This window comes from Aristolochia californica, unplaced genomic scaffold, assembly GCF_029961685.1.
Source record: "Aristolochia californica isolate CCGP_79_NKW_82.1479 unplaced genomic scaffold, dmAriCali1.0.hap1 SCAF_12, whole genome shotgun sequence".
Taxonomy (NCBI): Eukaryota; Viridiplantae; Streptophyta; class Magnoliopsida; order Piperales; family Aristolochiaceae; genus Aristolochia; species Aristolochia californica.
Window position 1 is genome coordinate 30,827,115 of NW_027181793.1, and position 20,696 is coordinate 30,847,810.

The 20,696-nt window shown below is 38.2% G+C and overlaps 4 protein-coding genes across 9 annotated transcripts; all 4 read right to left on the minus strand.

Annotated features, from left to right (window-relative positions):
* Positions 1 to 3,399: 3,399 nt before the first annotated feature.
* Positions 3,400 to 8,090, minus strand: LOC137946386 (TSL-kinase interacting protein 1-like). 4 transcript variants are annotated; one of them, XM_068792657.1, is made up of 9 exons: positions 7,966 to 8,090; positions 6,890 to 6,985; positions 6,345 to 6,530; positions 6,066 to 6,202; positions 5,732 to 5,973; positions 4,795 to 5,011; positions 4,034 to 4,336; positions 3,796 to 3,921; positions 3,400 to 3,709 (listed from the first exon to the last, which is right to left on the minus strand). In XM_068792657.1, the coding sequence occupies exons 2-9, from the start codon at positions 6,969 to 6,971 to the stop codon at positions 3,554 to 3,556; spliced, it is 1,449 nt and encodes a 482-aa protein (XP_068648758.1). In that variant the 5' UTR covers positions 6,972 to 6,985; positions 7,966 to 8,090; the 3' UTR covers positions 3,400 to 3,553. The 4 variants fall into 4 exon arrangements, with proteins under 4 accessions (XP_068648758.1, XP_068648757.1, XP_068648755.1 ...); XM_068792656.1 differs by having other exon boundaries at positions 6,345 to 6,443; positions 6,782 to 6,985; XM_068792654.1 differs by having other exon boundaries at positions 6,345 to 6,452; positions 6,782 to 6,985.
* A 304-nt stretch (positions 8,091 to 8,394) lies between these two features.
* Positions 8,395 to 11,724, minus strand: LOC137946880 (putative pentatricopeptide repeat-containing protein At5g09950). The gene has a single exon (XM_068793165.1). The coding sequence runs from the start codon at positions 11,722 to 11,724 to the stop codon at positions 8,446 to 8,448; it is 3,279 nt and encodes a 1,092-aa protein (XP_068649266.1). The 3' UTR covers positions 8,395 to 8,445.
* A 933-nt stretch (positions 11,725 to 12,657) lies between these two features.
* On the minus strand, positions 12,658 to 15,225 carry LOC137945426 (light-harvesting complex-like protein OHP2, chloroplastic). 2 transcript variants are annotated; one of them, XM_068791315.1, is made up of 3 exons: positions 14,692 to 15,225; positions 12,931 to 13,076; positions 12,658 to 12,783 (listed from the first exon to the last, which is right to left on the minus strand). In XM_068791315.1, exons 1-2 carry the CDS (start codon positions 15,084 to 15,086, stop codon positions 12,962 to 12,964), a joined length of 510 nt encoding a protein of 169 aa, XP_068647416.1. In that variant the 5' UTR covers positions 15,087 to 15,225; the 3' UTR covers positions 12,658 to 12,783; positions 12,931 to 12,961. The 2 variants fall into 2 exon arrangements, with proteins under 2 accessions (XP_068647416.1, XP_068647415.1); XM_068791314.1 differs by lacking the exon at positions 12,658 to 12,783 and having other exon boundaries at positions 12,803 to 13,076.
* A 761-nt stretch (positions 15,226 to 15,986) lies between these two features.
* LOC137945424 (uncharacterized) lies at positions 15,987 to 19,874 on the minus strand. 2 transcript variants are annotated; one of them, XM_068791312.1, is made up of 3 exons: positions 19,640 to 19,874; positions 18,156 to 18,797; positions 15,987 to 16,322 (listed from the first exon to the last, which is right to left on the minus strand). In XM_068791312.1, exons 2-3 carry the CDS (start codon positions 18,656 to 18,658, stop codon positions 16,253 to 16,255), a joined length of 573 nt encoding a protein of 190 aa, XP_068647413.1. In that variant the 5' UTR covers positions 18,659 to 18,797; positions 19,640 to 19,874; the 3' UTR covers positions 15,987 to 16,252. The 2 variants fall into 2 exon arrangements, with proteins under 2 accessions (XP_068647413.1, XP_068647414.1); XM_068791313.1 differs by lacking the exon at positions 19,640 to 19,874 and adding an exon at positions 19,470 to 19,625.
* Between the last annotated feature and the right edge of the window lie 822 nt (positions 19,875 to 20,696).

A 20,696-nucleotide genomic window follows, 5' to 3' on the forward strand; every position in this document is an offset into this window, starting at 1 on the left:
GGGGGGGGGGGGGGGGGGGGGGGGGGGAGGGTGTTAAAATATAAGTTCAGGGGTATTTTGGTTATTTCCTATATTTTCATATCACATTTTTTTCCTATAGTATGGCTATTAGATAGAGAATGTCTCATTTTATCTCTAGTTAAATTTTCGTTTAATGTAGACATGTATTTTAGGATATATGTAATTTTGAGTATTGATGGGCATTTTGTCCTTTTTATAAAATTTCACTTAAACCCCGATTATAAAGGGGCAGGAAGGGCCTTTCTAGCTCGGATTCCAAGGCAACAAAGTTGCCCCTCTTCTAGAAATCTTTTTCCTCTTCTATTTTCTCCCCAAATCGCCTATTTTTCATATCTCTATTTGCTTTATGATAAAAATGAAGCACTATATACTTTTAAGGTTTATAAAGCAGGGAAACAATTAGGCAAATATGTTAAGATCGTGAAGTTAGATAGAGGAGGTGAATACTATGGTAGGTACACGAAAAAAGGACAATTGCCAGGTCCATTTGTAAGGTTTCTTGAGGAACAAGGTATTGTGACACAATATACAATACTAGGCTCACCGTCACAAAATGGTGTGGCTAAAAAGAAAAACCGAATATTAATGGACACAGTGAGGAATATGATTAATAACTTTTTTTCTCTCATTATCTTTGTGAAGTGAAACTCTAAAAACTGCAACCTATGTACTAAATAGTGTTCCAACCAAGGCAGTTCATAAAACGCCACTTGATTTATGGAAAGGTCGAAAACCGAGTTTAAGGCATGTACATATTTGGGGTGGTTGTCCAGCTGAAGTTAGAACATATAATCTACATGAGACAAAATTACTCTAAAATAGTCAGTGGAAATTTCATTGGCTAAGCAGAAAAATCTAAGGGATATAAATTTTATTGTCCATCTCACGCAACAAAAATTGCAGAATCTAAGAATATTAGGTTCCATAAAAATGATGAGATTAGTGGGAGTAGGCAACCTCAAAACATAGTTTAGCAAGTCTCAACCTGCTCCTATATCTTCACATAAATTGGTTGTGTTTTAAAATAATCATCAAAACTTGATTCCTCAAGAACAACCAATAATTTAAGAATCATATCATCATGAAGATATTCCTATTGTTCATCTGGTGTCACACCTATTGTCAAAAGTGACAAATTAAATTTGGAACAAGGTCTTAAAAAAGATTTGAAGAGCAAAAAAATAAGAAAACATTCTATATGCTTCAGTGATTGGGAGTTTAACGTATACTTAGGTTTGCATAAGACTTGACATTGCATATGTAGTGGGAATGTTGGGCAGATATCAAAGTAACTCATGTTTAGACTATTGGAGAGCTACAAAGAAAGTTATACGATACTTTCAAGTGACTAAAGACTACAAACTTACCTATAGTCGATCTAATCATCTGGAATTGATTGAATATTCAGACTTTGGTTTTGCTGATTGCCTTGACTCGAGAAAGGCATCATTGAGATATGTTTTCTTATTAGCCGAAGGGGTCATTTCTTGGAGAAGTGCAAAATAATATTTAAATGCTACTTCTACCACAGAAGCAGAGTTTGTAGCATGTTTTCAAGTGACATTATAAGTTATATGGTTAAATAGTTTTATTTATGGGCTTAGGTTATATGGTTAAAGAGTTTTAATTTTGGGTTTGAAACTGTTAACACAATTTTCAAGTCATTTAGGATCTATTGAGATAATCATGTTATAGTGTTTTTGGCCAATAACAAGAAAAACGGAAGTCGTAGTAAATTTGACATCAAGTATTTAGCTATTCGAGAACATATCAAAGCAAACAAAGTGGTTGTGCAACACAGACAAAAAATCTACCATCCATTACTTATAAGAGACATATTGAACACATGAGACTTAGTTCTACTACGTAATTTTATGTAATTGAGATTCACTTTATGTTTGTATCGCATTTTTATCAATTGAAAAACTCCAGTAATTTAATATTTGTTGAGTATTAAAAAATTTATTTCATTCAATATATCACGCATGGTTCTCATTCAATATAAAATATTTCATTGTGATAAATGAAAGGTAATACTTAGTTTAAAGTACTTATTACGATTCATAGTTGCAACTAAAGTTGACGGTGGCGGCAGGCAGTGGCGGTCGAAACGGCTGGCAAGAGGGCTGTGCTTGGAAAAGTCACGGTTCCAAGTAGAGAGCAGTGATCCAGTGCAAAAGCCTCTATCGTGCAAAACTTATCGATTTCTGATTGTCTCATCCAGTTTAATTTCCTCCCGTATCGAGTTTCTTCTCTTCCTTCTTTCTCCCACCTGACCGAGAAGAACCCTGAGCCACACAGACGACCCTCACAGTCGTGAAGAGCTCGTTACTTGGTGCTCCTCCTCTTCTGCCCCCGGCTGGATGTCCAATTCATCACTGTCACCAACTGAACCTCCTCTCCCCAATTCTCGTATCATTATCATCATCTTCTTTCTCTGTAGCCAGCTCCTCTCCCCTACAGAGCATCCCTTTTTATCTTTTCTTCCGTTTCCCATTAGAAAAGAGAGCAAGTACAAAGACCCCTCCACTTCTCACTCAGACATTGGCTCTCGTTGAAAAGAAAATCATTCCTTAAATATTAACGATTGTTCTCCACTCTGTTTTAGATTGAGATCTGCTTCTAATATATATTTTTTTATTTGGAGTGATTTATTAAAGAACGGGAAGATTAGTGTCGTCGGTTGCTAACATTTTATTTTATCTCGTTTGAATATATGATTGATTGTTTGTTGAAAGCCAGTAGAAAATATATATTATTTCCTTCGAAAATTTGGGGCTTCAATAATCTCTATGCTCTAGTTGGAATAGAAAATTTTGATAAAAACTTCAACCTCCTTGATTTGTTTGTTAAATATTAAACCCATAATCAGGTCAACCAGATTCAAACTTGAACCCAAGACCTCACTGTGGAAACCTTTGAATCACCGATCCGTAAGTTCAAGACAAGGAGAACAATACCTAACAATCTCCCTCTCCACAGTCTGATTATTTGGGTGAAATAAGAATTTCCTTTTTAGTGTTTAGCATCAACTTCATTGCTCTCCTGCAAACAACTGGAATGGTGGTCTTCTAGACTAGAATAATCCATCCATATTTTCAGATCTGCATCCAAGCAATAGGCCTTGATTGTGTTGAATAAGTTCAGAATTGAGCCGGGTGAAAACATCCAATAACTCTTACCCGAAGAAAAGAAAAGAAACACTTACCCGAAGATAACTAAATGTGTCGATGCTAGACTTATAAGACCAACCACCGCCTAAGTGGATGCACTCCTCTCAAAGCCTACAACAAAGATACACTTTCTGCAAATAAACATGTTTTCACATTGAATGAATAGATTTATTATCATATTTGATGCTTTTTTTGCGGGGGGGGGGGGGGGGGGGGGGGGTAACGCAGCCTATTTAATATAAAAGGAATAGAGTAACTTCTACAGAAAACGAAGCAAGCAAACTTGTCTTTTCCTAACCCCAAGTCTAACACTTGGGGTAACTTAAGACCATATTAGACCGCTAACTCTTTAAGCCAGCTTACGCAGTTGGTACAACATCTTTGCTATGTAGTGGATAATTCTGTATCGCATCTAGACTGGTTGCAAGCAAACCACCAAGACTAATACTGTCTCCATTGATGATCTGTCTTGATGAAGATAACTGGCCCAGATCACATGGCCCCAAAGAACAAGACTGCATCCAATAATAAGAATTGAAAGAGAATTAGCTTCAGTCAAAACAGAAAGAAGAAGAAAAATGAAGGCAAATAATCAGATTACCCAGGATAAGTCTGTGTTTCCAATATTGTTTACGACATCATCTTGACATGTTTGATTGGTTTGAGAATTGTCCGCAGGTTCATCTGGACAACCTAGATGCTGTACGAGCTGTAACTCAGGCTTCACCTGTAAAAATACCACAATGAAAAACAATCTTACTAACATTTAATCACAGAAAGTATATTGAGAACCAAGGAAACCTCAAATGAGTGACAGGTTGTACCAAATGTGAACTAACATTTTCTCTCAAAGATTCAATCTTTTGGAACAAAAAGCCCTGACACGTTTCTTCAGCATCCAAAATGGATGTCGGAACCACTTGAGTGGAGAAAATTGGACTTTGATGTCTGTCAAGGTGCGCAGCAATAGCAGCATCAAACGAATCAGAGTTGAATGAAGCTTGTCTAAGGTGTGAATCTCCTTTCACGGCCATCAGACCAAAACGACTGACATCCATGAATAAAGATCCCATGCTAATGTTAGATAGACAATCGGCCCATGCATTCATTGACATTGTAGCTGCATCACTTCTTTGATTTTCCTGATGAAATTGGAAAACACAAGTAAGCACAACATAGAAAGAAAATATTGGTGAGAACATTTTACACAGACCTGCTAACAAAAAACTAGCTGCTTAATTTCATATACGTTCAAGACCTGCCAATAAAAACCTAGCTGCTGAATTTCATGTATGTTTTACTTGGTCTATACCAGAGAATGATCTGGTCAACTGGATTCTCATCTTGAAATTTGGAGAAATTCTCAATTGGACCTCACCAATTGATCTATTTTCCTATTGCAGTTGGAGATTTCATACAACCACTAGCACAACTGTTAAGCATATAGAATTGTTCAACTAATCAAATTGGTCAGTTGGAGCTGATATGCAATATGCACACTCGAAAATTTCTCTCTTACAATAATCTCCTACTTGAAGGGTCCATCCCAAAGTAAGAATCACTGAAAGAAATGGAGATGGAAAAATAATGGCATTTCAACCTCTTCATCAACTGTCTCGTTCCCGCCTTCTTTAGAATCTGATAAGTCGCTTGTGGGCCCTGGCAATGGCTCTTTAGATGGTTGAATTTCTACTCCAGAAATATGTACATTTTTATACTCTTTGTCAAGGACCTCCAGTTGCAAGGGATCCTTGACACTGGAAGATGTTAAAGGCTCCTCAAAAAGTCTGTGTAGTGGATTGGAGAACCAGCCATATCTGGAAAGGTTTCATTTGTACAATGTAAGTAATTGCATCTCACAGTAAATAGAAAAGTTTGCTTACCATAAAGAAACAAAGAAAAAAGTTCATGCATTAAATAAAGCTCACAACAAAAAGTCACAAGTAGGATTTTTAAGAAATATCAAGTAATTGATATAGTAGTAAACAGAACCAGGATTGCCAATCTCTGTAACTATCATGTATCAGGTCATTCATATAAACTTCTGGGGTACCATAGTACTAAGGTACTGACTAACCCATATCAGCTAATACAGAAGTCTAGATCCTGGTTCAGCACATCAGTATCAGGTACTCAAGAGTCCATGACATGCACCATAGATTGACCTCTATAAAATCTTATATATTGAGTGATATACAAACCAGTGATGAAAGCGACACGGTTCAGATCGTCATTATGTGAAAACCTCTAAAGAACAAAAACGCACATCATTTGAAGCGTGGTGAAAAGGAATCCCATCTGTTTCCGCCTGTTATTTTTCTATCTTCTTCTTCTCCTTCATCTTCTTCTTCTTTTTGTGGATTTGGTTGTTTCATCATAACTCATAGTTAAAAAGTAGATCCATTTAATCAGAAAAACCTGATATCTCCAAGATTTAAAGATCTCCAAACTTCTAATTCCTTTATCTAGAGGAACAGATGTAGAGAATTACACTAATTATCATGCTTGGCAGTTTTATAGTAAATGAGAATGTACACCTTAGACGGAAAACGGCAGGTCTTCCAATGATTCCATACACATCTGCTGCAGTGGTTTCCACATCATTAGATGTCCACCTCTTGCACTTGGCAAGGTTTCTGAGATCAATGTCATACGGGAAAAGCATGAGCTCCCCTAATGCGGCGTTTGAATTACCCCACTTACTATTGAGGTGCTTGAGCACTGATATTATCTTCTTCCGAGCACTAAGAGTCAACTCCAAATGTGGATTACATTTATCCTAGAAAACACAAATTTTATTAATAACTAATACCTCAGCACGGCAATTAGAAAGCTTCGAGTATATAGAAGTTATTAAAGATCTAAAATTACCTTTTCCAATCTTTCACGTGTTCTTTCATCTATAGGAAACAGCTGCAGCTTCAGCTTTGTACGGTGCTGTAGTGTCTGTTCAGATTCCACTTTGAGTGCTTCCATTGCAATTTTTTGGCGTTTTACAGGGTGAACCTCTGCAAAACAATATTTGAAGTTGGAATGAGAACTTATCCCAAAATTTGCACTGTTACAACTACTTATTTCTGAGAACGAAATTTTTTTTATACTCAGACAAGACATAAATTTGACAAGGGCCACCTTCTTCCTACAGCATACCAGGCAGGGTGTCTGAGTTGTGCAATTCAATAACATTTGCTTCGGTGGAGCAAAAATTGCTCGTTTTTGCCCTTTTGGAGTGTGCAGATTCTTCACAAACTGTGGACACTTGAATTTGAGTAAACTTTTCATTATGCTCACACGTTGGAGATGTACAATTTGAACTTCCACAAGGCAACCCTAATTCTACACCGCAGAAGTAGAAAGAACAAACAAAGAAGCAAAAAATCATAATTATTTCTTGCATACTCTACATCATAAAATTAGTGGATAGAAAAAGTAGATTTGTTAAAGGAAAGCAGAACAACAAAAATTGCACCAGTAAGTGAAAGAATTCCTAAAAATGACCTTTGATGGATATGGAAACCAGGGTCAAAGAAGAAATACTAAAAGCAATGAAATTAATGGTATGCAATAAAAACTTTCTGTGGCATCACCTTGTGTTTTCTTCTGCTGTGCAGAAATGACCATGGGAAATGCCTCAGCTTTGGCTTCAACTTTGGAAATAAAGCCCAAACTTGCTCTAGTCTTCAAAGGAAGCTTACCAGTTCTCTTACAAGGCTTGATGTTTTTGGTATTTGAATCAGGTTTTGGAGACATAACAGCTCCACTCACATTCTTCTTCATATTAGCCCATTTCCCTATAATTGTGAGATAGCAATGGTAGCAATGAGTCTCATGATCTGAATATTGACAAATTTTACAGACAAAGAACTAAAGAAGATTGACCAAGCCAATTGTCAAAGACCTGCAACACTCAGATGGACAATATCAGGTCCAAGAAAAGGCATGAAATTTCCCAGTACAAGGTGGAGGTTTAGGTCCTAAGATGTTTTCTATTTCAAATGGTAGTCAGGCAATACTCAAGGATGCTGAATGGACAAAATTTGGGGCAGAAATATCAAATAGCAAATGAAAAAAGCTCTCATCTGTAGGAACAGGAATGCGATCAGATATTCAGAAGTGATAACGCAAAAGGTACCAGCCACTTATCTCCCATAAGATGCATTTGGACACCAAAAGACATGTCTATCGCATCTACCAGATAATTTGTCAACCATTACCTCTCCATCCCATTAACCCAGTTGGCCATCCAATCTAATTCATTGCGGCAATGACAACTGTAGTTGTAGAGGTTTGGAGCCCTACTGAGGTTTATCCGCCGCAATATCAGGACAGCAAACTGCCTAAACTGACAATTTTCTCTAATAATAAAATGAACTGAGAGATATTTATTTGGATATCAGGAACATGATAAACAGACATAGCAATTTTCAAGCATGATATTACAGCCTGAGCACTACAGATAGAAGTACATCAATAGAGTAACCTAACAAATATAAAATTGTTCCCCCGCGTCTTCTTCCACCCTCCTTTTAAAGAAGGAAACAGCCAATTTGACACTTTTATTCTCCCACAATTACTTCTTCTGTCCCTAAATTTCGTTCCACAGCGAAACCCCTGAGTAGGCTCTCGTGACAGATTCAATGACTATTTTCTACGTTTCGCGTGCTTTCGAAGTAAAAAACCAAGGAGATAAGATAGAAAACAATTAAAAACTGCAGATCAAAGAAATCGCTTCCCCGTCGCTAAGATTGAGAAAGATGGGATCGAAACTCACCTCCAACTTCATAACGTAGAACGCGTAGTCAACTTCTCTGCTCGGAGATAGCAATGAACAGGAGCGAAAGATAAAAAACCGCCGACGATGAATCGAATTGGGAACGTAGATAGCAAAGGTTCGAGAAGCGGGGAAACGTGGGCGGGAAACTTTTTCCAGCAATGGGCGCTGAGGCGGTTCTTTATTTAAACCAGGCATTCCGCTACTGAAAGTCACGTAATGCTAAAGTGCGCCGCTGTCTCAAGTTTCAAAATAAGTGGCGTGACGAGTCACGTCGACAAGTGATGATAATGAAAATATACAATAATTGTAATATAAGAGGTTTTATGAAGGAATGGTGAGTCCCATTCTAACTTGATCAATTCGAACTCAAATTTTTATATATTTGAATCGAATCCCTAGTCATGTCATATACCTCTGACCCAAGCGTATTTGCTATTGTATTGTTGGGTATTTTTATATGGGATAAAAAAGAATTTGTCACCAGTAATCCCCACAGGAACACTTCCCACCTTCAAAATGATGGAACCTATTTGAATCTCTTACAATTATCTGTCGAGAAACTATCTTAGAAATATATCCTAATGCAGAGTGACAATCCCCACAAACTCGGAGGTTCTTCATAATCCGTATTGGAATGCCTGAAGTGTGAATAAGAAGAAAAGCAACTGCCAATTTCTCACTGTGATAACTTAAAATTTCTTCCTTGTTCTCCACTTCCAGATCATATAAGGCAAATTTTGTCTGGGGGATATAACCAGCACTCTTCATCTTCTCATTAAGCATCTTGAGCTTTGCATAGATTTTGTGACTCTCTGGATGAGATCGATCTCCAGCTACAAAAACATGGACCCCATCTTTCAGAGTGGCCCAACTGCAGCCAGCTTCCTTCTTGACTTGTTCACCCCTCATCAAGGTCCGAATTTTTGCTACATCTTCCCACCTTCCTGCGGATGCATGCATGTGGGATATAAGAACATAATTTGCAGGGTTTTCAGGCTCCAACTCCAAAAGCTTTTTAGCTGCTTGCTTCCCTAAGTCCGAATTCCTGTTACTTTTCCGGCAACATGCTGCAATAACTGTCCTCCATATAAGAGTATTAGGCGTCATGGGCATCATCCTAATGAATTCATCCATTTTATCAAGCTCACCAGCCCTGCCTAGGAGATCTACCATACAGGAATAATGCTCCAGCTTGGGAAATAAACCATAAGTCTTCACCATAGAATCAAAATATTTCAATCCTTGGTCAACCAGTCCTACATGGCTACAAGCTGATAAAACCCCGACAAATGTCACATGATCTGGCTTTTGATCCTTCTCTAGCATCTCTTTAAATACATTTAGTGCCTTTTCACCATGCCCATGTCGTGCATAGCCAGAAATCATTGAATTCCAGGTAAACTTATTTTTGGAAGACATGGAACCAAAAACCTTGGAAGCATAATCTATTCTTCCACATTTGGAGTACATGTCCACCAGTGCACTCTCGACTACAACATCGGATTCCAAACAAGCTCTAATCCCATGGGCATGTACTTCCGTTCCACACCCTAGAGTAGCAATGGAGGCACATGCACTAAGAACAGTGGCATAAGTGAAGGCATCCATTTTTTGTCCATTATGCATCATGTACCAAAGAAAATCCATGGCTTTCTCCAAAAGCCCATTTCGGACATACCCTGAAACCATTGAATTCCAAGAAACTTCATCTCTCCTATGGGACATCCTATGAAATATGAGCTCACAAATACTCATTTCCCCACATTTGGCATAGCAGGAAAGAAGAGCATTCTCCACAGCACTATCGTCTGCCAAAGAATACTTAATCACTAAAGAGTGAATCTGTCTACCCAACTCTAGCAAGGAGAGTGATGATATAGCTACCAAAATGTTTATAAAGGTTACTCTATTAAGACTCCATCCTCCCTGCATCATAGATGAGAAGGTCTCCACGGCTTGCAAGATAGATCCCTCTGAATTGGCTAATGCACCAATCATAGAATTCCAAGAAACTTGATCATATTCTGGCATCAGATAAAACAATCTGCAGCACTCGGACATAAAACCAGATTCTGCATATAGCTTAAGAAGAGAATTTGAAACTGAGACATCTAAATCAAGGCCAAGTTTTATTCCTTCACAATGCACTTGCATTCCAATTCTGATCCAGCCTAAGCTTGCACATGAACTCAAAGTGCTTATTAATGCAAAATTGGAAGGAGAAAATCTGTTTTTTTTCAAATCACAGAAGCAGTCTAATGCCTCTTCAAAGTGCCCACTTTGGTCAAGACCAGCGATAAGGGAATTCCATGAAATCAAATCTCTGACAACCATAAGCTTAAATACTCTGCATGCCACATCAACATAACCACACTTTGCATACACATTTATGAGCCCATTTGAGATGGCAACTTTCTCATTGCTCAAAACATTTTTAACCACATATCCGTGAACTTCTCTACCTTTTCTCCTGCCTTCTTCTTTATCTGTAAATTCAGCACAAGCACTAAGCAGAACCACGTAAGAATCAGGATTCTGCCCAGCTAAATCTCTCGATTCTCTGAAAACCTCTAGTGCTTCTTCTCCACGCTTCTGCTGCACCAAACCCACCAATAATCCATTCAAAGACACAGCATTTTTATTGGGCATTTGTTCAAAAATCCCTCTGGCAAGATCAAGTAATCCAAGTCTTGAAAATGCACTAACAAAAGCACTACCCACATATAAATCACTCAAAAATCCATGTTTCATAATCAGTGAGAGCATTTGTTTAAGAAGATGCAAGTTGGAACGGGGGTATAAGAGGTAAGAAGAATAGGTAGCAGTTATCAAACTACCATAAGTATATTCATTTGGCTTTATGCTGGTCCAAAATTCATCTCTTTGCATTTCTGAAAATAAATCGCATGCTGAGCAAATATCTCCTATTTTCGAATAAACAGAAATTATTGAATTCCAAGAAATTGAATTCTTAGTGGATATTCCATCAAAGAGTCGTCTGGCATTGTCTGGAGAGGAAATGCAACAATGTCCATACATGGAAATGAGTGCGTTGCCCACCACAACATCAGATATGTACCGGGTCTTCGAAATTAGAGCATGAATTTGCTTGCCGAGCTCAAGGCTGCAGGGCCCGGAGTCCTGGCAAGCCTTGAGTGCAGTACCATAAGAAAAGTGTGTGGGTACAAATCCTTCCCGAACCATTGAGCAGAAGAGACTGGAAGCCTCATCAGGCATGCCCCGACGAACATAACCAGACATCAAACATGTCCAAGAAACAGTGTTTTTTTCGGGCATTCCTTCAAATATTTGTTGTGCAAGAACCATCTCGCCAGTTTTACACAGTAAGTTAATGAGGGTGTTACATAAGAAGACGTCTTTAGTAAACCCGTTTTTGATGAGTTGAGTTTGAAGGCTTTGTGCATCAGAAGTATCGCTTGAACTTCCATATCGATGGATGAGCTTCTCGAAAGTACTGAAATACGACTGGGAATCATCCGCATGATTGGGAAATTTAGTTTCCGCTGGACTCGGAAATGGAGAGAGAACTGGGATATCGACACTAGGAAGAGATTGTTTATATTTTTCGACCAGATTTTGCAGTTGAAATGATAAGGAAGGAGGGTTTCTGAGATTAGGATTGGAACCTCTCCAACCGCTTACAACAAATGATGAAAGTGTTGAGAATGCAGCGAGACAATCGTTTGGAGAACTGTACTGCCGGAATGTGTTAGAAGGCGCCAATACGCGATTCATATTACTGGAGAAACACGCTTAACATGGTTTGTGCCGTGTGGGCATCACCTTGGAAATTCGTTGCAAATTTCCAAATCGTTGAGGCGGGGGCCTAGGTATAATTTCTGATACTCTTATGGTTGTTCCCAATTTGGTTCAAATAAAATCGACTCTGAGCGGTGACTGGTGAAACCGAAGGGGGTTCGAGGTAACGTAGAATTCTATTGGCTGGAATTCTCCACATTCCAACTAAAACTTTATTACAGTCCTGTTAGTGCCTTTTCCAGAAATTGTGGGAAAGTCATTTACAGTAGAAATATATTTTTTGGGATTATGAGTGTCTCTTGTTTTGTGGAAACACATTTCTAATTGAAAAATTCTTATCAGAAAAATCCAAGAAAATCATATAATTTTCTAATTAAAATGGGCCGCAAAACCATATAAAATTATTAATAAATATTTAATAATTAATGTTGTAATCCTTTCAACACAAGGTAAATTTTCTTGTCAATTTTCTATTAGACATTTTATTTTACTAAAAAATTATCGGATAAATATGATAATGCATAAAATTGATTATTAATTTTTATTTATTTACCTAAAAAAATAGGTCCATTTTATTTTTCTTGAAAATTTTAAAATTTTTCCATATAATTTCTTAATAAAGCACTAATAAGATTTTATCTGAAGGTTTCTTAAAAATGTGTATCCTAGGAAATGTAATTTTAGTTTTTTATGGGATATAACTTTTCAACCAGGGGCTTTTTGTTGCTCCAGGCAGAACTCAATCTATAACAGAGTTGAAAAAAGTTGTTACCAACAGGAATTTGCGATCAATATCTCCATAAAGAGCTGAACAGTAGTAGAATCTTGGTTCAAACTCACCTCTGCCAGCAATATCTTCTTCACTTAAAAAACTGCTTCCAGGAATTTGCAATCCAAATGAATCTAAATTAACTCCATGAAATTCTAGAAAATACATCAAAATATAACAAGCCACTCTTTGAGATGCATCTAACTGGTCAGTAGAAAGTTAGAGAACAAATAGAAGAAATCTAGCTGAAATCAAATGGAAACATTCTGTATTTGAAGAATGAAGGAAAAAAAGGAATTTTACAACTCATATAACACTATATGGTACCAAAAAAGAGTATACAAAGACTACAAGGTACACAACAGATAACTGATTTTAATATTCTAGTAGTTACAGAAACATAAACAGGATACTGTTGATGAGCATAAAGATGGTGGAGAAGAATCATTCCAGGTCTACAATTCCAAAATTGGAGAGCAGGATCTTTAGCTGATCAACAAAATCCGAACCTGTTGCATATTCTGTTAACAGCCCAACAGCAAAACCGAACATTGCCCATCTGCACAAAGAGCAAACTTGTATCTAGCAAAAGAATTGCTTGTCCAAATGCAGACAACCAAAAACCATGCAATGTCATCTTAGAGAGGTCAAAGTAATCAAAGAACATACCTATAATAAGTCTCTTAATTTGCAGAACATTATACGAAATAAGTTTAATTTACTAATGACAAGCATTCAGCAAGACTTGATACACCTCATCGACCCAGATTGAAGACAGTGGAGGAAAATCTGCTGCAGGGGTGGAATTGAATTTCTTAGAATACCAAACCATTTTTATCTTTTTCTTCTCCTTCTAACCTTCTCCACCAGTTGCCATCTGAATCAATTTTGGTGGCATTCAATCAGACTGCGCAGATGACTCTCTCAGCAGTCACCACCACTGCTTCTTCTACCCTACCCCAATGGTCATATTGGCTTTGGGTCCTATAGCAAAATCTTTTGCTTCCTGGTTCCATCCCCTTTCCCCACTTTCACTCTTATGAGCAGTACTTCCAAAAATAATTCCAGAAATACACTATGGGTGGAATTCTGCACTATAGAGCAACATGTTCTGGTTTCAACATTCCAAATACACCACTCCCAAACAAACAAATCTTTCACCTTTTCTCTTCTTCTTTTTCCTCGAAACATCTTATTTTCCAAATTAGACAACGAAAATGTCTAATGGTCTAATGTAACATGATTCTCAAACTCCTAAACCTTTAATAATGAATAGCTGGTAAATTTTTTAACATATAAAGCATCCATATAGTTCCCATGGAATTGTTAACCCAAAACCTGAAACTCGTAAGGTGAGCAGAATATCAATCTAATTCAATTTGATTTGTAAACTTTCGCAAAGAACATATCCATCCTGGGATTTTTTTATAGCTCAATATAAAGCATATCACCACCAAAGTCTTTTCCCAACTTCTGTTAGAATTGGTTAGAACAATCCACCTTCTCCATTCCCCTCCATGACTTCATGTATTTCATCAAAATATGAGAACATAATAAACCCATGTGATCATCCTTTTCTTTTTTTTGGATAGGCATGTGATCATCTTTCTCTTTTTTTTTTTTTTAGATAGGCATGTGATCATCCTGATGTATGCCTCTCAAAATTCCAAATGCCTAAATAATTCCAGCAATCGTTGCATCACTAAGCAAAAAAGAATCTATCCGATCTTAATTCTGTTGATGAAACCAGTATTTCATTTGGTAGACTGGGGTCGCAACAAGAACTATATTTCTCAGTTGCAATAATTAGATCTACAGGGTGAAACTGGAGAATTCGTGACCCCAAACGGACATCCTAATTGTTTGCCCTTCAGAACAAAAAATTCCTAAACAATCGCCACAGTTGCTGAACCATTGAGAGCGACAAAAACACGCATTTGATTATTTGCCTTTCTAGATTTCAATAAGCTAAATACCAATCAAACTGCTATTCACTAGTTAAAAGCCGAATGTCACATGTGAAATTGCTAAACTCTTGAGCTCATGAACACGCGCCGTCTAGTGGTCATCAGATTTCTAAATTATCTAAAATAATAAAGCATGTGAATTTCAACCATCGAGGAAAGAAAATACAAAGAGAAATTAGGGAGAAAAGAAAATTTGGACAATCTCACCTGCCATTAGCAATTTCGTTCTTTCCAATAAACCCAAAGAAGGGTCCCTGGTCGGCTTCTTCAAGCTTCTTCTGCCGGAAGTATTCCTGCATCTCCTTTGCCCTCTTTCTCTGGAATTCCAAGGTGACGACACCCTCTGGAGCAGCGGAAGTCGCTACCTGCTTTGGCGGCGCAGGAGAGGGAGATGGAGAGGGGGGCGGAGAGGGAGGAACAGGCTTAATAGGCGGAGCGGGTTCTCTGAGAGGGGTCACTGGTCTTCTCAGGGGGCCTTCAGCCTTAGAGCTCCTGATGATGGAAGACTTCCCCGCGAACCTGACATTGAATGTGGCAGACGACGAAGAAGAGCAAGACGAGGAGGAAATTCTAATAGAAGGAATTGAAGATGCTATAGACATTTTCCCCTTTCCAGTTCTTCTTTTCCTCTATCTCGACCACTCCTAGTTCCTGTTTTGCTTTGGGTAAGCTCGTCCGCGTAAGCATTTGAGCGTGGAGAAGACCCATGTGGATAGGATGTAGCCAAGTTTTCCACGCAGAATTAGCAGAAGAAAAATTGAGAAAAAACCAGTGATTGGCGAGGCTGTGGTTCGTTCCGACAAAATGACATTACGAGTCACGACTAGCAGGCAGCAGCAGAAGAGACTGGACCCGTCACTTGATCCAGTTCACTGACGGCTCCATATTCGAGTTCGTCCAGCCCAGATTCAAACGACCGGGTTCATACTGCAATCCCTAGGGAATCTGACCAACCCCATCCAAAAAACCGTTTTAAAAACTTAGGTTTAGGGTTACCAAAATTGATACAAACCTGACCCAACCCCGGCCCTAACTCAATCCGATCCGGCGTTAACCTTAACTAATTACCTTATATATCATTCTTTAATATATATATATATAATGTATTTAAACAATATTTTTTAATTTTTAGAAGATTTTTTTATATTTATTTATGTAGTATAATATTTTTTATAGATTTAAAAATATATATATATATATATATATATATATATATATTAAATGAAATATAGATTAGGGCTTTGGGTGTAAGCAGGGATAGTTTAGGGATATTAAAGATCAGTTTTTTAGACTATGTTTTCATCACATTATGAAGCTAAAATTATTTATATTCTCTAAAAAATTGGTACGGGATCTAATAGACCGAGAGGGAAAGGAGGCCGACTCGAGTAAGTGATCTCTATCGATGCAGGTTTCCACTGTAACAACGAAGGAAGTGGGGATACAGGGATGGAACAAAAACTAAAAGCCTAGAGACAAAATTGAAATCCCAAAAAGAGAAATCACCATAGAAAAGAACAATGGTCAAAATCAATTTCTCTCACAAACCAGGGCGCCGTGCGAGTCAACTGTCTTCCATAAATACATTAGCAATGATCAGAAGAATTTAAATGTGGAACAGAACACAGGATAAAACACATTGCCAGATACATTTATCGAGTGGAGCCTCTCCTTTCTCAGCTGGCATCTTCTCCAATCAATCTCTTTGCCTTGCACGTTTAGGTAACAAATCAAAGTTGCCCATGCACCAAATAAGTATCAAAATCAATTATTGGATCACACACCCACAGCTTTTGTCACGCTCATCCTCAAATGCCTCTTCAGAGGCGCAAGAAGAGCTGTCAGATCAAAGTTGATGTCAGCTTCATATTGTTGCATTCAACTGAATACAGAATTTTAAACTTTTAAGTGTTCATGAACTGTTAGCTTAATTTTGCAAACTGTCACATATAGGACATGAAATTGCACAAATGAATCATTTTAATTGATAAAAAAACTCCATTAACTGAACTTAAGAATGGGATAAATTTTTTAAGAAATTCGAACAAGGATGACAGATGCCCACAATGATTCTGATGCATCTGGGGCTTTCAAGAGGTACTTCCTTAAAATAGCTGGCTTGTTCACAGAAAAGTATGGAGAATGTTGATACCTCATCCGACGTTATAACATTTTCACAGACTTCTTCTCTTCATTTCAAACCAAATATAGGGAAAAAGCACAGAACTAGATTTGTTGTAGACAACAATTCTTCAGTAATAAGAAAAAGATGAAGGGGCAGCTCAATTTTCTTGCCATGTCCAAGTATCATTGCATGAAATTTAGCAGAAAGGGCTGAGAGAGAGAAAGAGAGGGGGGTGGGGGGCAGTGGAACTACAGAAGGTCTCCAGATGCCAAAATACTCAGGGCATTTTAGTTTTCAAATTTGGCTAGTTGCAGTTCACAAAATCCCTCCTTGACAACATGTCACTTGATTCAATCAAGACATATCCATGGAGGCATACATGGACACTAGAACAAACAGACATGAAAATACACACAGTCATACATGTACATATGAGCAGTATTAGTTCATCTATGAGGAAAGTAGCACTATTCAACATTTTAGTGGCGGGAACACTATCAGAGAACTGTTATTAAGAACTTTCATACCCTAAATCTGAAGTGAGGAAAGAAAAAAAATCATGCAAACAATTGCTGCATGAAAACAATATTTATGAGCAGCAGAATTCTATCAAAAGCAAATGGATCTCAACTTGGCACAACTATAGAGTAACTAATCAAAAAGTAAAAACAAACAAAATTAAATAAGGGCACTTAAAGTGCAATTTAAAATTAAATAATTGAAATGGTTCTAGAACGACCAAGAGTAGAAAATGGAAGTGTGGACTGCAGATTGGTTTGTCAAAAAGGTCACAGAGATGGTAACTTTCTTCCACCCCCAACAGCAAGTGAAAGGCCACCATAAGATATACGGCACCATAGCTGAGGTAGGAAATTATGCCGGAGGCATTAGTTATGGCCTCATTTTGTGGTACGGGCAAGAGTCTTTTAAGTTTATGAGGACTGAGCTAACACCATTTGCTCCTAGCTGATCTAGCCATTATTTTGTCTTGCAGATATCACAGTGAAGGAGACTGTAAATAAGAACTCAAAGCAGGATGACTGGGATACTCTATCAAGAACAAATTAAGATACTATTTTTTGTCCTCCATCACATTTATGGAAGCTGTTAGAGGAGGAAAGAGTTAAAAAGTGCTCAAAACATATAAGGCAGTAAGATATACTAGTGAACACAAAAATTGTCAGAATCAAGAATAGAAATTCTCGTCATTATGCACAACCTGTCAGTGTATATGACCTAGTAAAAGCAGAAAGAAATTGCAGCACACTCATCATGCAGGATGTCTGTGTTAACCATCTTCATTGAAACAGGCACAGGCATAGTGAGAGCAAAACAAAGTTTTCTTGATGGATACTGATTAGAACTAGAAGAGGAGATACCAAATATAGTTGAGACTTTCAAACCATAGTTAAATAGAAGATAAATTATGCTCAAGGTCACCACAGCTCCAAATATGACATGCTAGCTTTATATCATGTAGATGGAGTAAATGCACAGTATTTTCACTAAAACATACAGTGTTTTCTTTTAAAAGCAAGTACAGTACCTGACTTCAAATTCCCGAATCTCCACCAGCTCTCCCCCACATGTATCAGTCCATTGAACTTTCCTTTTTTCAGTATCCTGTGAGACTGCACTTAAGTCCTGTTCTCCTGCACCAACGACTACCGAACTATTTGATGGTTTCTTTAGATTACTCTTGAGAGAGACCTTCTTCTGATTGTTTGCATCATTGGCAATGTTTGATGAGTCCTTCAAGGAATCAGGGTGGTGGACGGGACCCACTTTAGGAGGAGATGGGCCATCTAGTCCTGCGGATGCACGATGAAAGCATATAAAAGATGCACATCCGCGGGTAATTCGGAACTCCCTGGGAGCCAGCTGGAAATCAGGGTCAGGTTCACGGTCCACCAATTGGTACTGATTCCACGGCGCAACTCTCATGGGTCTCTCTTCGGTTCTCCGGCCCAGTAGCAGAAGGGTCAGGCCCTTACTATACCCAGAGGCCGAAGAGGAGAAGAAACCTCCTCCTTCCACTGCCAGTAACATCAGTTCTGCTCATCGGGGCATTTGAGGTGCCTCATGCAGTCAATCTCGTCAACCAGTTGCAGTGTTTTCTTCCTTTAATCTGTCCAAGTACTCTACGGCTCAAGGAGGACAGAAGGAAGATCGGGGATCTGGAGTAGTTCTGCACAGTTGTTTCATATGAGTAAATTCTGTATTAGTTGTCCGCGAAAAGCACCAGACAAAGATGTAAGATCAAAGAAGGAACCAATAACAAAGACAAATTTGACCTTAGTGAATTTTAACGATTTTTTTCAAAAAAAAATGAACAAAAAGTCGTTATTTTCGTCTACAGGCAGGAAAGCTAAAGATGCAAGAAGCCAGCAGAATAATTTAGGGAGCTGCTCTGAAAAGAACAGGGGAAAAAAAGATTTCAAAACCTGTGCAAAGAACCGCGGCAACTTTTTATGAAATAGTTTCTTCTCTGGAAAAAAAAAAGAAGCAAAAAATGTGCCAGACATACGAATGTAGGAGACTAACCAAAACGATCAATCAACCCAAAAATTTAAGAACTAACAACGGCAACTAAAGAAAGATCCAAGGGCCATAAAACAAATTCCAGAGACATTTTCTATGGAACTAAATAATCTACATTCAAAACTACCAAACAAAAAGAAGAAATTTAAACGTAGAAAATCGAAATGAATAACACGCATAATATGCACTTTAAGTCTAATTTCTTGACTACTGTTAGCAACAAGAGAATGAATTTAAATCAGTTAAAATGTCAAAAACACGGCAAAAGAGGCACATACAGATGACAAATCTCCCAAAACAGAAAAAGAAAAGAACAAACCAAACAACGTGGCTTCGATATCGCAAAATTCGTTAGTGTGTCCCCCGTAGAAATCCACTCTTCCCCAACTAAAATCTTCACAAATTTCATCTTCTCCAGAAACTCCACCCTCGAACCCGAAATTAAAAGCGTAAAATAAATCAATTACAAGAGATGACTGAAGAACGTACAAAAAAAAAAAAAAATCCTCCTTGGAGCTCCGAAACACCGAGAATATCCCTGTCAGATCCCGGCCGTTCCGCAGTCGATCTCGTCTCCCGCTTTCCCGATCTCGTGTCGGAGAGAAGAACTGGAAGAAGAAGAAGACAGAGAATACGGAAAAAGAGGAACCGAAAAAAGGATAAATACGTATTAACCGGAAAAAAAAGAGAGAGAATAACGCGGGAGCGGAGGCAAGCGTAACGAGAGTAGCAAAAACATGCGATGACAGTTTCGAGGGGAGTAAATAAAGAGGTATAATGATGCGAAGGCGCATGATAGCGTAGGGCAGCCCATCCTTTTCCATCCTTTTCCTTGTTGCGAAAAAAGGGAAAGGTTGCTTTTTTAGTGGCCGCCTGGTTCACCACTTCTTTTTTTTCTCTTTCTTTCATCCTTCTTTTCAAGCTTAACTCGTTATCATATTTTTGACTCGTTGTGTGACTCGGTTACGTCCACTCAAACTTGAGAGGGTTTTACTACGAGTAGAAGGATCCAAAAAGATGACAAACGGATTAAGGTTGGGAAGGTGGAAGGGGGGGTTAGCCCATAACCTTCCCTACCTTCGACATTGGGATGATGAAATCACCGGAAAAGAGGGCAGGCGGCTATATTTCTATCTGGTTTATCCATATGAAGAAATGGGGGCTGATAAGACACCAGTAATTAGCGTTTGGATGCGTGTGGTTTCAACTGCATTGAGATGATAATTGTGTTTTTACATACAGATAATGGCATTTGCTTCCAGAAACCCTCTCCTCTGCTCAGTGCACTCAATCAGGCACTTGCATAGATTAAGGCTATTATATTGATCATGCTTGGCATGCGAGGACCACAATTAAGGATGCCCATGATAAGCCACAACTGTCTGATTCATATCAGATGTTTGTTAAAATGCTCAAATGAACAATACTGGCTTATAAAACTGAAAACTTCCAATTAGGAGCTCATGGGGAAGGGGATAAGGGAGGGGAGTATTGGGTAAAGGAGCAGACAAGTGCAGGAAAAGGGAAGAGGGGGCCAAGTTGAGGC